Source organism: Thalassophryne amazonica, chromosome 13, assembly GCF_902500255.1.
Source record: "Thalassophryne amazonica chromosome 13, fThaAma1.1, whole genome shotgun sequence".
Taxonomy (NCBI): Eukaryota; Metazoa; Chordata; class Actinopteri; order Batrachoidiformes; family Batrachoididae; genus Thalassophryne; species Thalassophryne amazonica.
In genome coordinates, this window is record NC_047115.1 from 78,067,938 (window position 1) to 78,086,348 (window position 18,411).

An 18,411-nucleotide genomic window follows, 5' to 3' on the forward strand; every position below is an offset into this window, starting at 1 on the left:
CTGGTTAGACACCATGTTTCTAAGATTTGTGGGGCCAAGTACAATAACTTCAGTTTTATCTGAATTTAAAAGCAGGAAATTAGAGGTCATCCATGTCTTTATGTCTGTAAGACATTCCTGCAGTTTAACTAATTGGTGTGTGTCCTCTGGCTTCATGGCTAGATAAAGCTGGGTATCATCTGCGTAACAATGAAAATTTAAGCAATGCTTTCTAATAATACTGCCTAATGGAAGCATGTATAAAGTACTGCATTTATATAATGCTTTTCCATCTGCATCAGATGCTCAAAGCGCTTTACAGTTATGCCTCACATTCATCCCAATGTCAGGGTGTTGCCATACAAGGTGCTCACTACACACCGGGAGCAATAGGGGATTAAAGGCCTTGCCCAAGGGCCCTTAGTGATTTTTCCAGTCAGGTGGGGATTTGAACCCATGATCTTCTGGACTCAAGCCCAACACCTTAACCACTAGACCATCACCTCCCCTAAATATAAAGTGAATAAAATTGGTCCTAGCACAGAACTTTGTGGAACTCCATGATTAACCTTAGTCTGTGAAGAAGACTCCCAATTTACATGAACAAATTGTAATCTATTAGATAAATATGATTCAAACCATCACAGCGCAGTGCCTTTAATACCTATGGCATGCTCTAATCTCTGTAATAAAATTTTATGGTCAACAGTATCAAAAGCAGCACTGAGGTCTACCAGGACAAGCACAGAGATGAGTCCACTGTCTGAGGCCATAAGAAGATCATTTGTAACCTTCACTAATGCTGTTTCTGTACTATGATGAATTATGAAACCTGACTGAAACTCTTCAAATAGACCATTCCTCTGCAGATGATCAGTTAGCTGTTTTACAACTACCCTTTCAAGAATTTTTGAGAGAAAAGGAAGGTTGGAGATTGGCCTATAATTAGCTAAGATAGCTGGGTCAAGTGATGGCTTTTTAAGTAATGGTTTAATTACTGCCAACTTAAAAGCCTGTGGTCCATAGCCAACTAATAAAGATAGTTGATCATATTTAAGATCGAAGCATTAATTAATGGTAGGGCTTCCTTGAGCAGCCTGGTAGGAATGGGGTCTAATAGACATGTTGATGGTTTGGAGGAAGTGACTAATGAAAATAACTCAGACAGAACAATCGGAGAGAAAGAGTCTAACCAAATACCAGCATTACTGAAAGCAGCCAAAGATAACGATATGTCTTTGGGATGGTTATGAGTAATTTTTTCTCTAATAGTTCAAATTTTATTAGCAAAGAAAGTCATGAAGTCATTACTAGTTAAAGGAATACTCGGCTCAATAGAGCTCTGACTCTGTCAGCCTGGCTACAGTGCTGAAAAGAAACCTGGGGTTGTTCTTATTTTCTTCAATTACTGATGAGTAGTAAGATGTCCTAGCTTTACGGAGGGCTTTTTATAGAGTAACAGACTCTTTTTCCAGGCTAAGTGAAGATCTTCTAAATTAGTGAGACGCCATTTCCTCTCCAGCTTATGGGTTATCTGCTTTAAGCTGCGAGTTTGTGAGTTATACCACAGAGTCAGGCACTTCTGATTTAAGGCTCTCTTTTTCAGAGGAGCTACAGCATCCAAAGTTGTGCTCAATGAGCATGTAAAACTATTGACGGTAGCTACTCTGCACTATGTTGGTATATGGCATTGGAGAACGTAACAAAGAAGGAATCATATCCTTAAACCTAGTTACAGCGCTTTCCGAAAGACTTCTACTGTAATGAAACTTATTCCCCACTGCTGGGTAGTCCATTAAAGTAAATGTAAATGTTATTAAGAAATGATCAGACAGAAGGGGGTTTTCAGGGAATACTGTTAAGTCTTCAATTTCTATACCATAAGTCAAAACAAGATCTAAAGTATGATTAAAGTGGTGGGTGGACTCATTTACATTTTGAGCAAAGCCAATTGAGTCTAATAATAGATTAAATGCAGTGTTGAGGCTGTCATTCTCAGCATTTATGTGGATGTTAAAATCGCCCACTATAATGATCTTATCTGAGCTAAGCACTAAAGCCCAGGTTACACATAGGTTTTGTTCGCGGGTAGTATGTAGACCAAAGTTCGCGGTAGTTCCGGCTTTTTTCACGGTGGAAAGGGGCGGAGCATTTCGCTGGCGTTTTGAGCTCCGTACTAGCCGCAAATACACGGATAAAACGCCGCTAAATCTGCAGAATAAAGCGGAGTTTTGACGCCGTAGCATCCGGCACACGTCAGGCAACGGGGGTTAATACTCAGTTTTATCCTTTACAATCGCAGGTTAAGACGCGCGTGAGAACGGCGGTGTTGTGCTGCTGCCGATAATGCCCTGTGTACTGCTGGATTTATCCAGGCAAATTGTGCGTTACTCGAGGAACTTTTGCTTATAGGCACCGCCCCCAGAGTATAACAGGCTGAAGCAGCTGTCAGTGCAGGGGGAGGGAGTGACAGGGAGCTCATCTCTCAGCCTTTTCTTTTCTCTCCTTTTCCCCTCCTCAACGTGTTGCTCATTTCCACCACAGGGCTACCCTCTGCTTCTGAACCAGACCTCTTGGTAAGTCCTTGCCACTGCCAATTTTATTTTAGGAGGTATACTGGAGCTTCTCTGCAAAAATATCTGGAGCTGGCCGCGAGTGAGAGACCTGCATGCAGCGCGCTAGCGTTTTATACTGACCGCTGCCTATTGGCTGTTTGGAACGCCGTTAACCGGGAGGTGGCGTTTAGAACAGCGTACTGTCCGCTAGCGCCACCGTTTTGTCTGCCTCTGTCGCCGGTTAAAACGCCTTTGAGGACGCCGATTTGGGCTCTATCGCCGTTTTACACGCCGTTGGTTAGGGATACAACGCCGGCCGCCAATTACGGCGGTGTAAACTGCGGCACTACAGGAAGGGGTAGGATGACACGGCAATTAAAAAGTATCAAACACGGTTGTTCGCGTTGTCTCCGTCGTCAGGCCACTTCTCCGGGAGCGCTCCCGGAATTATTCGACATGTATTTTTTCGACGATTCCCAGTGAAGCCGGAACCAAACCACGCCCCCGTGCGCCGGCATTAACTACAGCGTTTGACCCCTAAAACGGCCCGGAGGGGGCAAAATCTCTGCCGGGACGCTTCCGGGAGAGTTTACCGTCTATGTGTAAACGGGGCTTTAGTCAGACAAAAGGTCTGAAAATTCACAGAGAAACTCACAGTAACGACCAGGTGGACGATAGATAACAACAAATAAAACTTTTTTGTTGTTTTTTGGGACTTCCAATTTGGATGGACAAGACTAAGAATCAAGCTTTCAAATGAATTAAAGCTCTGTCTGGATTTTTGATTAATTAATAAGCTGGAGTGGAAGATTGCTGCTAATCCTCCCCCTCGGCCCGTGCTACGAGCATTCTGGCAGTTAGTGTGACTCGGGGGTGTTGACTCATTTAAACTAACATATTCATCGTACTGTAACCGGGTTTCTGTAAGGCAGAATAAATCAATGTTGATCAATTATTATTTCATTTACTAACAGGGACTTAGAAGAGAGAGACCTAATGTTTAATAGACCACATTTAACTGTTTTAGTCTGTGGTGCAGTTGAAGGTGCTATATTATTTTTTCTTTTTGAATTTTTATGCTTAAATAGATTTTTACTGGTTGTTGGTGGTCTGGGAGCAGGCACCGTCTCTACGGGGATGGGGTATTGGGGGGATGGCAGGAGGAGAGAAGCTGCAGAGAGGTGTGTAAGACTACAACTCTGCTTCCTGGTCCCAACGCTGGGTAGTCACGGTTTGGAGGGTTTAATAAAATTGGCCAGATTTCTAGAAATGAGAGCTGCTCCATGTATGTTCCAGCTTTCACCGAATTAAATATTTGTTCCATTGAAAGAATGGAAAAACATTCATTATTTGTTTTATATAATGGCTAAAACAGATCTTTGTCATTTTATATTAATTTATAAACAACGGAAAAAGGACTTACATTTTGCTGCGTCTGACTTTGTGTACTTCCAAAAACAAAACAAAACTGCACTTCCTCCCTCCAGTGAAAGATCACGTCAGAAATTTGTCCATCTTTCCAATCCAACACGAACTGTTGTGTGTTGGGGGGTGTGGCTGGATGTTTTGGTGTTCTTTTCTTTTCTTTGCTCTTCAGGTGGCATGAGAACTGATTTGTCTGTGGAGAAGGTGCTGGCTGAAGAGTCCTCACCCTCATCAACATCATGTGTAGCACCTGTGACTGGTGCTCACATGCAACCTTAAAGACTTTCAGCTGAAGCAGATAATTGGATGGCGTTCTGCATTTAAGTCATGTGTGATTCAAGCAGAACTGCCGGGAACTCGACTTTGTGATGTCCGTTTGTGAGACGCTGCGGACCGCGCCTGGGTTTGACACATCGAGCCCGTGAAGCAAGGAAGGGTGAGGACACTTGCTGTCAGCACACATTAAAGGTGATTAAGTGTTCGACTAATTGTTGATAGTAACTTGGTGTTTTGTTACACAGTATACTGGAATTGTGATGAGAATTGTGCAGTTTGCTTCTCACTGCTGTGGCGTGCAGATAAGTGATCCTCCACTTGTTGTGAGAAACTGCTCATTTGCATAAAGTTAAAAAATACAGACCTGAATGTGTTGCTGATAGCGTGTGTCTTTTGAAAGATATTGTTGTAACTGCGGACTTACCTCACCTCTTCTTTGCTTCACAGAGAGTCAGTTTGTCGTGTCCACCTGGGGGGTGTTTGTCTGGTGGTAGTGGGTCCAGGAACGCCGGGCTTCTATCCTTTTGGGCGCTTAAGAGCGTGCCAACAGTCACTCCACCAGAAGGACGTTCTTTTAGTTTTGTACACATTATTATGCACAGGTGAAAAATAAATTGTTTCTGTTGTTGGAACCGCTTTCTGGTTATTTTTAGCGCTGGGTTCTGTCTGACGCAGGTCCGCTCCTCAACTCGCGTCGACACATAACACAAACTTTAAATAGGAGTCCAAAAATAATTCTGACGAAGACGTCGGCAATGCTGTGCACTGACTTTATGTACTTCCCAAAAAAAAGAAAAACTGCACCTCCTCAGTGCAGCTAAAAAAATTACATCAGAAATTAGTCCAGCTTTTCATTCTAACTAACAGCTCTTCATGCCTCCAGCACAGTGGATTTGTTTATGTGTATGCATGTGTGTGTGTGTGTGTGTGCGTGTGTGTGTGTGTTAGAAGAATTAGCACCGTCAGTTAGCCCCTTCAAGTCATCGTCCGTCAGCAAAACAAACTCTGCATGTTTAGCTAAGCGCTGCCCCCACTAGTGGGTGGGGATAGTATAGTGCAATGGTACCAAACGTATGGAACCAAATTGCACTCTAAATGCAACAATAGCATGAATAATCCATGTCACGTGACATACAAAGCACCAGTCAAATGACAAGGATCTACTCAGCTGTTACAGTACATAAAGTGAAATTGGTACTGTGGGTCACAGCACATACTCCCAGACGTGAGTACACCAGATTGTCTTTACAAAAGGCCCTTTTCAATTATAGAGTTCTATCACTCCTTGCCTCAACTCTACTCATTTTTTTTTCTTTTTCATTTGGGATAGTACCTGGTAACTGGTGCTTTGATGCCCAAATGCCTAAAGTGATTTTACAATGGACCAAGTTCAATGCAGTTTTTTTTTTTTTTTTTTGTATGTGCTCAGGTCCATTGCTGTATAACTGTATATTCTTGAAGATCATGCTATTGCCATCTATAAACCTCCTCTGTTGAGGGATCCAGAGTCACAATTTATCAGCTTTGTCAGCAAGTGACCATACATTAGGAACAAAGGTGTTCGGGAGGGCTGGTCTCAGTGGGGCTAGCCCTATCTTAGTCAGCATGCTGCCCCTATCTTCGCTCATCTTTATTTACAATCTCTGCTCTCATGACAGCATCTCTGCATCAGAGGAGTTATAACATTGGCCCCTGGTGTCCTGGTGAACTCCTCCGGGAATTGGAACCGGCTAAATATGAAACTGAATGCAGTGTCTGCACTGTACCTCAAGCTTTTTGGTTCACTAGTGCTTGATATTTGTACTTTTTGAATACAAAGCTGCACTGAACCAAAAAGCTGGAGAACTAGTAAGACAACAAAGGCTCAGTTGCAAAATCCAGTTTGTGGAGCCTCACTGTGTTCATCCAACATCATCATCTATCTATAAAGAAAGAAACATCTGTGTGTGGGCATGTGGCTCGCACATCTCTCTATTTGTCAGATTATCCTCAGATTTTGGATATGGCTTGCACATGGCATGATGATGGGCATCCTTTATTATGAAGGTTTTTGGGATTAATTTTCAAACTTTTATTATGGAACCTTTATTTGTAATAACATTGTAACATTCATACTTCCAAGATGGAGTGGCTCACTGATGTTACTGGTAGCAAAGTTAAACAACATCACATAGTTCATGTTGCTAAAACTGTTTCACAAAAAATCATTTAATGTGAGCATCCAAGCAAATACTTTTACTGTGAAAGACATGCTGTCAGTGTTCCTTGTGACTGAGTTTAACTTGACAACACTGAGGAGATGTTAGCTGAATGCCATTTTTTTTTTTTTTTTTTTTTTTTGGATAACACCAACAAATGTATCACTATTTGTACAACATTTCATTAAGTACGTAAGCTGAATAAAATCTTATATTTCCTGTGAGTTCAATTTTCAATAAACTGGAGGATCAGGAGGTGGAGTACTGATTTGCTGTTTCAAATATTTAAACGTTTTGTTTAATTTTGTCTGACTCTCTTTCAATAACCTGTTTAATAGGAATCCTTTTATTTTCATATATTTGATAATAAAACTGATTTTTCAAAACAATATGAAATACTATATTCAAATAATCAAACACAGCCTCATACGATCATCCATGAGAAATCTACTTAAAGTCCCAATTTCCTATAGTAATGCAAACTTCCTACGGGCACTGCACGAGTTATTCTTAAAGAACAATAACAATAATATTTTTGCTTCTGATTGTAATATCATAATAATACAAATATAATAGTAACAATATGAAGTGAAATAAGCTTGTGAACATTTTCTTCTGTTGATCAGACTGTAACATGTCAATGTCAGGTGCTCGTTGCTCTACAAAGAATGAGCTGCAGATAGGATGCCGGAGTTCTCATAGGTGACGACAACAGGAAATGTGTCTGTGTGTGTGTATAAAACATTTCTTTTGCATGACTGCAGTGTGAAATCAAATTAAACTAAACCTGTAAATGTCACATTTTCGCCCTGATCAGGGCTTTGATTCTGTTTTTGCCTCTTTTTCTCACCTTCTGTTCCCGCTGTGATTTATTAGCTGCTTGTTTACATTATGTGTTTATTCTATGTTCCATTTTGCTTTGTCACTTTGTTTTCTTTGTTACTTTTTACTTTGGCCTTTCGTTCAGTTCTGTTCTAGTTTTCTTCAGTCAGTTGTGTTTTCATTTATTGTTCATTAATTTATCACTTGTTTATCTAGTTCCTCTTATTTGTAATATTTGTTGTGCTTTCATGTCAGGTTTTGTTTTCTCTTATCGTTGAGTCACTGCTTTTCTTATGGTTTGTTTTACCGCCTTGTTTTCTTAGTCAGTTTCTGTTTAGTTTAGTTTTAGTATTTATCTATTTATTCTCATGTTGTTTTCATGAGCTTATCACTTATTTACTTTGCTATTGTCACTACTGTCACCAGTTTAGTTTTGCTTAAGTATTTATGCTCCATTTTATTTTATGTTATTCTGCCCTCAGTCTCTATTTTACCTTTGTTCATAGTTCTCAGTTTCCCTCGCGGCCCTCAGAGTATGTTCCCACTCCACAGCACTGCACCTGCTATTGTCTTTGTCTCACGCTTTGATTCTGTCTGCTCTGTGTTTTCTTTCACTCTCACTCTTGGCACCTGCTCACGCATCTTTGTATCCTACATCACTTCACTTTGTGCACTCTCTTCCTCCCCATCTTGCAGAGTGTTTAATCTTCGTTCACTAGCCACACCCCTTTCTAGATTGTTCCTCACATGTACCTTGTTAACTTCTGTCTTATTTAATCTCCTCCCAGCCACAGCACCCCTGCTCATTTTGTTGTCTTTGTACAATCACCAGCTCTGTATCCAGTCCTGTTTTTGCTTTGCAGTGTATCATGATCCTGATTTGTATTTTTGACTGATGATCTCTGTTTGTGCTGCTGCTACACTGACTGATCACCAGTGTACTGTACCTGAGCCTGAATTAAAGACCATGATTTCTTTAACACCCAAGCCAAGTCCGGTAGTCTGCATTGCAGGTTCTACTGCTTCGGGTGCCTGGCACCCACCCATTCTGACAATAAAAAAGGTGTGTACACTCAAAAAATGTCTCATCGGAGGAACTCAATTCAATTATGTGCAGGATTTCCATTGAATAAATATATGTTCCCCCAGCTCAAATAAAGCACATCCATGCAAGATAATGTAATTTAGTTTAGTTGGGGCTAAATATATTTATTAGTAGGGAGGGGTGTTATTTCAAAAATTTTTGAAATCTAAAAATTTTTGCATGGAATATGTAAATATACATGGAATAAAGCATAACAGTATAATTTTTGGGTCATTTGGTTACAAAAACCCATATGGATGGAGCGTTTGAAAATTTCAAGTAACGTGTGTCGTACAGTAGTGTTCAGAATAATAGTAGTGCTACGTGACTAAAAAGATTAATCCAGGTTTTGGGTATATTTCTTATTGTTACATGGGAAACAAGGTACCAGTAGATTCTGTAGATTCTCACAAATCCAACAAGACCAAGCAATCATGATATGCACACTCTTAAGGCTATGAAATTGGACTATTAGTAAAAAAAAGTAGAAAAGGGGGTGTTCACAATAATAGTAGCATCTGCTGTTGACGCTACAAACTCAAAACTGTTATGTTCAAACTGTTTTTTTAGCACTCCTGTGAATCACTAAACTAGTATTTAGTTGTATAACCACAGTTTTTCATGATTTCTTCACATCTGCGAGGCATTAATTTTGTTGGTTTGGAAACAAGATTTTGCTCATTTACTAGTGTGCTTGGGGTCATTGTCTTGTTGAAACACCCATTTCAAGGGCATGTCCTCTTCAGCATAAGGCAACATGACCTCTTCAAGTATTTTGACATATCCAAACTGATCCATGATACCTGGTATGCGATATATAGGCCCAACACCATAGTAGGAGAAACATGCCCATATCATGATGCTTGCACCACCATGCTTCACTGTCTTCACTGTGAACTGTGGCTTGAATTCAGAGTTTGGGGGTCGTCTCACAAACTGTCTGCGGCCCTTGGACCCAAAAAGAACAATTTTACTCTCATCAGTCCACAAAATATTCCTCCATTTCTCTTTAGGCCAGTTAATGTGTTCTTTGGCAAATTGTAACCTCTTCTGCACATGTCTTTTATTTAACAGAGGGACTTTGCGGAGGATTCTTGCAAATAAATTAGCTTCACACAGGCACCTTCTAACTGTCACAGCACTTACAGGTAACTCCAGACTGTCTTTGATCATCCTGGAGCTGATCAATGGTTGAGCCTTTGCCATTCTGGTTATTCTTCTATCCATTTCGATGGTTGTTTTCCATTTTCTTCCACGCGTCTCTGGTTTTTTGTCCATTTTAAAGCATTGGAGATCATTGTAGATGAACAGCCTATAATTTGTTGCACCTGCCGATATGTTTTCCCCTCTCCAATCAACTTTTTAATCAAACTACGTCCCATTTTCCTCAGGCTTTCAAAGAGAAATCATGTTCAACAGGTGCTGGCTTCATCCTTAAATAGGGGACACCTGATTCACACCTGTTTGTTCCACAAAATTGACAAACTCACTGACTGAATGCCACACTACTATTATTGTGAACACCCCCTTTTCTACTTTTTTTTACTAATAGCCCAATTTCATAGCCTTAAGAGTGTGCATATCATGATTGCTTGGTCTTGTTGGATTTGTGAGAATCTACAGAATCTATACTCAACTGGTGTTCCTGAAATAAAAACTACATAGATTTTGTTACAATTGATCGTAACATATGTGCTGAAATTAGGTTTTTTGTCACTAACTATTCAAAAACACCAGATAGGCTTATTGTTACTATAGAAGTTGAATATAAACTTGGGGTCAAGCAACATTTGGAGCCAAATTTCAAGTCTCTAGGTGCAGCGGTTCTCAAGATATGACATTTCCGGCGATATGTTTGGTGATTTTTGAACCCGATATCTTCACTGGCTCCATTCATATGGGTTTTTGGAACCAAATGACCCAAAATTTATCCTGCTATGGTTTATTCCGTGTATATTTCCATATTCCATGCAAACATTTATAGATTTCCAAATTTTTTGAAATAACACCCCTCCCTATTATTAGATGGACTCCAACTCAGTGAGTCAGTTTTTTGAGTGACTCAAACAAATTGGATGAACTCAATTCAGTTATGGGCAGGATTTTCATCTAATAAATATATGTAGTCCCAACTAAATTAAATACAATTTTCTTGCATGGAAATCCCGCACATAATTGAATTGAGTTCATCCAATGCCTTAGTTTTTTTTTTAGTGCACCTTGGTTTGAACATTTTATTTGAATACCTTTACATTACAGATCACATTATTAGAAGCTTTATTGTTGTTCTTTAGTGAAATTAACAGTGTAAAAGGACAAGGGAAGAACAAAGGATTTTACTAGCACTGCAAATAAATTTGATGTATCAGTAAAATCAATGTGTAACATTGTTTTTTGTTGTTGTTTTTAATGTGTTGTACAATAATTTCAGTTGATATCGAACTTGCTCTACATTGCAGTTTGCTGCGTGGATAGGACTGTGTTTTTACCTGCTGGTGTTTTTACCTGCTGCTGCTTTGTCTCTCCTCCTATTTGATGTGTCTGCTCAGTCAGGCTGGTGTTGGGCAGGCAGCCATGTCCATCAGCTCCATCCATCAAGCGGTGAACTGGGTGGCGGAGAGAGGATGACGTTCAACAGAGAAGGGGCAGATGTTTCAGCAGAACTGATATGAGTTCACGTCCATGAGGGTTGTCATTGCGCGGTGGACAGAGTAACATGTTGCTGATTAGCAGCTTATTAAGTCAAGGACACTGGCTCGCAGGAACGCACACCGCTGCCACTGTGGCCCATAGAAGTACCGCGACGTGCAGTGACAAAAAAAATCCAAGTGTCTCATGAAGATAACTTCTATTTGTAATTAACTGCTGCTCTGTTCTTAACAAGCTGCTTTTGATACACCCTCGCCCCCTCCCCACCGCAAGAAAAATAGGTGTGGAATATATGCAGCTCTTGTGATTTTCAAGTGGTGCTTCCTTGTGTGAGCCCAAGGCAGAAAACTCAGAGGTACATATGGTTTGTGGATTTATCTTTCCAAGAGCCCAGTGCTAAACAAATAAAGCAGTTTCCCCTCAGGGCATGTAGGGATTGTAGAAATAGAGGATAGCAGATGGTGCTGCAGGAAGACGGCTTTTGCCCTGATCCAGGACCATGGCTGAATTGGTGTTAAGAAACAAATCTCGTGTGTCGTCTTTACTCTCTCTCTCTCTCTCTCTCTTTTAGCTGGAGCTCCTGAACTGCCCTTTCTTTCTTGTGGACAATAAGTTCTAGTGTTTCATGTTAGAAAGGTGGATTTACTGCAGTTTTCCTCGGTTGTTTTATTTTGCTTCCCTGCCTCCACTTTTCATCCACTTTTACCTGTTTGTAAGGTCCAGGCCAGTTATATGAAGCTGATTGTGTTTCAACACTGAAATCAGTGTAAATCTCTGAAATCTGCCAGAAAATGGTTGATGTCCAGCTCTTGTGATAACCAGAGAAATGGTACACGATGGTCACAGATCCAGACAGCCATCCTTTTAGAAATGAAATGGTCGTTCAGCCTGTCGATGGCGGCTTCAGAGCGCGGCGCGCCCCACAGCTGCTGCGGGCCATCCTTAAAGCGACAGTAACACTCCTTATTCTCTACCAAGCCCGTAACATTTTCACCGAAAGCCAGATAAATTTTTCTAATGGTTTCCAGCTGCCAGTCTCTAACAGTTTCTGAAAAAATTCCGATGGAAAAAAAGCCCAAATCATTCCGCCATTCCTGACAATGAAAATCCGACGAGGGGCTGGACCACTCCTCACTCAAAGCCTGCTCACAGGCGAATGACGCAATCGACAGGCGTGGAAAAACTCACGCATGCGCACGAGGGTTCAAGCTTGTCTGACGCAATCACACGTGATTCAAATACAAAAATGAAAAAAATAATAAGGTTGGATACTTTTCTAATAGACCTCGTATATTCTGAAAGTACAGGTTGTCCTGCCAGGCAAGTGAACTGTCCCAAAAATGCCCTCGGACCCCAGAGGGTTAAGCAGAAATGAGGCGATACTCTGGGATACTTTGAAATGACTGACGTTCAGTGAACGCAATAGCTAGCAGCCCGTGTGGCTTCTGCACTCTGGTTGTTTCCTCTGTCTTTTATTATGAAATAATGCTGAATTTATGTGGAAAAGATTACTGTACAAAAGCTTCAGATATTTGTCACTGAGACAGATAATGACTGGAGTGCATTTTTAAGCAGAAACAAGGTGATAATCGGTAAACCGTGGCTGACGACGCATGTGCAGTGAAGGCAGGGCGGACCGAGTTTTAGGGCAGCCGGTCAGCGACACCGTCTTGTCAATTCTAGTGGTTTTACTCCAATAAGAGTTGATTTTACACTGTGTTGAGTTGATTTAGCCCTTTGATGGAGTATATTTAACTCTATTTGGACTGGGACCGAATGTTCCAGAAGAGAAAATTTTACTCTGCAAAATTTACTGTGTTCCCTGCTGGGAGCTCCGGCCTCATACCGCATCCCAAAGACATGCAGGTTATTTGGATTGAAAACTTTGAATTGTCCGTAGGTGTTCGTGTGGATGTGAAAGTGTGTTTGTCTATACAGTATGCGGCACTGTGACAGACTGGCGCCCTGTCCAGGGTGTCCCTGTGTCTACTGGGATAGGCTCCAGCCCTCCGTGACCCTTAATTGGAGGAAGCAGTTGAATATGAGTGAATGAGTGAGTGTTCATCTATCTTTTTTGCACGACTCATAATCAGCACCTTAAGTGAGACAGCCCACATGCTTTTTGCCTGCAGCTACATTATCTAGCTTTCCCAGAAAGAACCCAAGGCAATCCCAAACCAGATTAGATATACTGTACCTCCAGCATGTTCTGGAGCTACTCCATCACCTGGTGGACATATCAAAATACCTCAGGAGGAAGACATCCATGAAATCAGATGCCCAAACCACCACAGCGGACTCATCTTGATTAAAAGGCACCAAACTTCATGCAGCTCTCAGGACCCTTCACAGGGAGCCCCACCATCCTGCAAACAAAGCCCATTTCAGTCCTTTGCTAGTCACTAGCCAACGTTTCTGACTACAGATTTGGGCCAGAACGTAGATTGATGGTGAACTCAAAGGTTCTGACTTGATTTATCCTTCACCATGACAATCCAAAACAGCGCCGACATGACTGCTGATTCTTCTGTAATCTGCTCATTGATCTCTTGCACTGTTAAACCCTCACTTGTGAATAATCACTCAAAATAAGGCAGATCAGCACAAATGCAAATGCCACAACATGAATTCAAAAGCTGAAACATAAATACACATTAAACCATTACATGAATACAAATTAAGCCACAACAGACGTAAGCAGCAGTCTGTCAGTATTATTGACCTGGTTTCTGGGGCACAATTACTGCTCTCAGTGAGGTGGGCTATTTCATTGTGCAAACCTGGGCAAGGTTATACTGCTATCTGCCGTTTATAGAAGTACCTCCAAGGTCATAACCAGGCTCTAAGTCAGTCTCCACTGCCTAGCAACTTTTCAAGACTATATATATATATATATATATATATATATATATATATATATATATTTTGAAGGTTGGCTCATGCAAGCACACATGATTCAAATCCATATGGTTTTTGAAAACAATAAAAAGGTCTGATACTTTTTGGACAGACCTCGTATATATATATTTTATATTTATATATATATATAGATTTTCTGCTCTTAAACACAATAAGGCACAATATGACAAGTAGATTCTTAAGTACAGCTAGAAGTGCACCATTCAACCCAATTAGGCCAAATAGTCATAAAAATAATTGGACCATAATTATATTAACTTCTGGAAACATTAAAGGTTGGCGTACAGAAACCTTTGAACCACCGAAAGCCTGACAGTGAAGAAAAACTGAAATAAACTTTATTGTATCTATTTTTTTCAGTAATGTGAGTTGGAAAATAGAGATCCCTGTCCAAGATCACGAAATGATTATACACTCAACAAAAATATAAACGCAACACTTTTGGTTTTGCTCCCATTTTGTATGAGATGAACTCAAAGATCTAAAACTTTTTCCACATACACAATATCACCATTTCTCTCAAATATTGTTCACAAACCAGTCTAAATCTGTGATAGTGAGCACTTCTCCTTTGCTGAGATAATCCATCCCACCTCACAGGTGTGCCATATCAAGATGCTGATTAGACACCATGATTAGTGCACAGGTGTGCCTTAGACTGCCCACAATAAAAGGCCACTCTGAAAGGTGCAGTTTTATCACACAGCACAATGCCACAAATGTCGCAAGATTTGAGGGAAAGTGCAATTGGCATGCTGACAGCAGGAATGTCAACCAGAGCTGTTGCTCGTGTATTGAATGTTCATTTCTCTACCATAAGCCGTCTCCAAAGGCATTTCAGAGAATTTGGCAGTACATCCAACCAGCCTCACAACCGCAGACCACGTGTAACCACACCAGCCCAGGACCTCCACATCCAGCATGTTCACCTCCAAGATCGTCTGAGACCAGCCACTCGGACAGCTGCTGAAACAATCGGTTTGCATAACCAAAGAATTTCTGCACAAACTGTCATAAACCGTCTCAGGGAAGCTCATCTGCATGCTCATCGTCCTCATCGGGGTCTCGACCTGACTCCAGTTCGTCGTCGTAACCGACTTGAGTGGACAAATGCTCACATTTGCTGGTGTTTGGCACGTTGGAGAGGTGTTCTCTTCACGGATGATGCGAAGGAGATGTGTTGCACTGCATGAGGCAAATGGTGGTCACACCAGATACTGACTGGTATCCCCCCCCAATAAAACAAAACTGCACCTTTCAGAGGGGCCTTTTATTGTGGCCAGTCTAAGGCACACCTGTGCACTAATCATGGTGTCTAATCAGCATCTTGATATGGCACACCTGTGAGGTGGGATGGATTATCTCAGCAAAGGAGAAGTGCTCACTATCACAGATTTTGACTGGTTTGTGAACAATATTTGAGGGAAATGGTGATATTGTGTATGTGGAAAAAGTTTTAGATCTTTGAGTTCATCTCATACAAAATGGGAGCAAAACCACAAGTGTTGCGTTTATATTTTTGTTGAGTATATATACAGTGGGGTAAAAAAGTATATAGTCAGTCCCTGATTGTGCAAGTTCTCCTACTTAGAAAGATGAGAGAGGTCTGTAATTTTCAACTTAGGTACACTTCAACTATGAGAGACAAAATGGGAAAAAAAAAAAAATCCAGGAAATCACATTGTAGGATTTTTAAAGAATTTATTTGTAAATTATGTTGGAAAATATGTATTTTGTCAATAACAAAAGTTCAACTCAATACTTTGTAACATATCCTTTGTTGGCAATGCCAGAAATCAAATGTTTCCTGTAAGTCTTCACCAGGCTTGCTGGAATTTTGGCCCATTCCTCCATGCAGATCTCCTCTAGAGCAGTGATGTTTTGGGGTTGTCGCTGGACAACATGGACTTTCAACTCCCTCAACAAATTTTCTATGGGGTTGAGGTCTGGAGACTGGCTTGGCCACTCCAGGACCTTGAAATGCTTTTTACGGAGCCACTCCTTTGTTGCCTGAGTGGTGTGTTTGGGATCATTGTCATGCTGGAAGACACAGCCATGTTGCATCTTCAATGCTCTCACTGATGGAAGGAGGTTTTGGCTTAAAATCTCATGATACATGGCCACGTTCATTCTTTCCTTAACACGGATTAGTCGTCCTGTCCCCTTTGCAGAAAAACAGCCCCAAAGCATGATGTTTCCACCCCCATGCTTCACAGTAGATATGGTGTTCTTGGAAAGCATCTCAGCATTCTTCTTCCTCCCAACACAATGAGTTGAATTTTTACCAGAATGTTCTATTTTGGTTTCATCTGACCACATGATATTCTCCCAGTCCTCTTCTGGATCATCCATATGCTCTCTGGCAAACTTCAGATGGGCCTGGACATGTACTGGCTTAAGCAGGGGGACACACCTGGCACTGCAGGATTTGAGTCCTTCTCTGCGTAGCCTTTGTTACTTTGGTCCCAGCTCTCTGCAGGTCATTCATCAGGTCCCTCCGTGTAGTTCTGGGATTTTTGCTCACCGTTCTCATGATCATTTTGACCCCATGGGATGACATTTTGTGTGGAGCCCCAGATTGAAGGAGATTATCAATGGTCTTGTATGTCTTCTATTTTCTTACAATTGCTCCCACAGTTGATTTATTCACACCAACGTGCTTGACTAATATAGAGTCACTCTTCCCATGACGAATTGCACGGCAGTTCGGGGATTAAATTCATGTCGTGATGGACTGGTTATGTGCTTGGGTGGTTGCCATCCGAGATGTTTAGTAGTGATATTGATGTGGTGATGTGTGACACCGTTACATGCTCCCACATAATGTCACATGACATCACATTAGTGATACAATTTGCCCTCCCTTTTTCTTATCATTACACATTAATCTTTGTGACACATATCTTGTATATTTATGGTTTGTCATGACAAATAAGCATTATCTACATAATCATATGTACAACTCTGTTTATGCAAGAATATTTACTGATTTTATTCACTTCTTTTGATTGTGATTTTTTGTGATCAACTCAGTAATATGTTTCCATCCCTGCTGCTGTGTTTGGGTTAGGATTCACCAACATACGTCTGTGGAGATAGGTAGAGGTCAGACTATAGGATATCTTTCCATGCTTGTTCTCAAAATGAAGTCACGTTGGCCTTGGTTGATTCTCAGTTTTTGCACAAAATTTGGTCCAATTCAGATCAACCTCTTTGAGTTATTTGGTTCACATACAGATGGATGGACCAACGGGTATGAATACAATACCCCCACTTGTCCAAATGAACTTATTTTCACTAAAAATATGTTCCACAACAGAAAGCTTTGAACCACTCTAAGTTTTTTTTTTTGGTTCTTCATATTCATTGCTGACTATGAGTCGCTTGCTATTTACATTATAAAAACAAGCCTGTGCTGCAGGAGGTAGGTGTTCTTCTGGCTGAACTCGATTTTCCGTGCCCTCAGCTGGCAGCGGATGCCGACACGTTCTTGCTTTTCCTCCCCTCACTTCGTAGTGTGTCAGGTCCAGTTTAGCACTTGAGGGCAGGACGTGTCAGAATCACAGCCTGCTCTCACACTCTCTCGCTTCCTGTCTGTTACGCCATCTTGCTCTGAAGGTGAGTCAGGCTCCGTCACCACAGCTATAGAGACGTAACCCTTCACACGGCGTTGGTAGATGGCCGGAACGTAATATCTCTGTCGTGATTTGTCAGAGAAAATACTCATCTGGTGAAATGTGCAATTACAGAGCAAGGTTAGAGAGTTTATGAGTGCAAGAGGAGGCGTGGAGTCAGCTGTAAAGCTGCACAGTCAAGGCTTGTTTGAGCTGCTGTGGAAACCGGGGGAAATAGCATTTAAAATGGATCATGACAGCTCATGTGCAGTCAGGGCTGTGAGTGCACAACATGATCCGCTTCAGAGAATCTGTGGATTTGTGTGGGTGTGACCCAGGAAAATTCCTACACATTTCTAAAAGGCAATGACTGTTTGTTTGTCCTCTCTCTAGGAAGAGTTCCTGGCAGCTCAGACTGAAAAGGACATCTTTGCCCATCTGGGTCTGGAGTACATTGAGCCTTGGCACAGGAACGCTTAGGCCTGCTGTCCTCTCAGGCTGGACAAAATCCCACTTATACATCAGAGTATATCCCATCTGCTTTCCTCTCTGTGGCTCTCCTCTGATTCACTTTCAAACAGCTTTTTGATTTCCATGCAGTTTATTTTTTTGTTGTTGTTATCATTGTTGTGTGGATTACGCGATGCCGTATGAGTCATCCTTGTACTTATTCAAGGCTTCTGCTTCGCAAGTAAACATTTTCCTGTAGCATTGATGGCGAGCTTGTCTCAAAGTGTTGTAATCATACGCGGGACAAAAGGAAAATCAGGCGGCGCACGAGTCGCCCGGGGTGCCTGAATGAAACAACAGAGAGCCATCGTACCACAAATGGGGGGGGGGGGGGGGGGGGGGGTTGTGAGAGAAGGGTGACCACATGGAGGAGGAGGTGG

At 41.4% G+C, this 18,411-nt stretch overlaps 1 protein-coding gene across 1 annotated transcript in view; it reads left to right on the plus strand.

Annotated features, from left to right (window-relative positions):
* Positions 1–18,123, plus strand: part of dntt (deoxynucleotidyltransferase, terminal) — a 471,498-nt gene extending 453,375 nt beyond the window's left edge. The window contains exon 12 of the mRNA XM_034184986.1: positions 17,919–18,123. Within this exon, the coding sequence (XP_034040877.1) occupies positions 17,919–18,001 (83 nt within the window). The 3' untranslated portion in view covers positions 18,002–18,123. The remainder of the gene's footprint in view (positions 1–17,918) is intronic.
* The last annotated feature ends 288 nt before the right edge of the window (positions 18,124–18,411 follow it).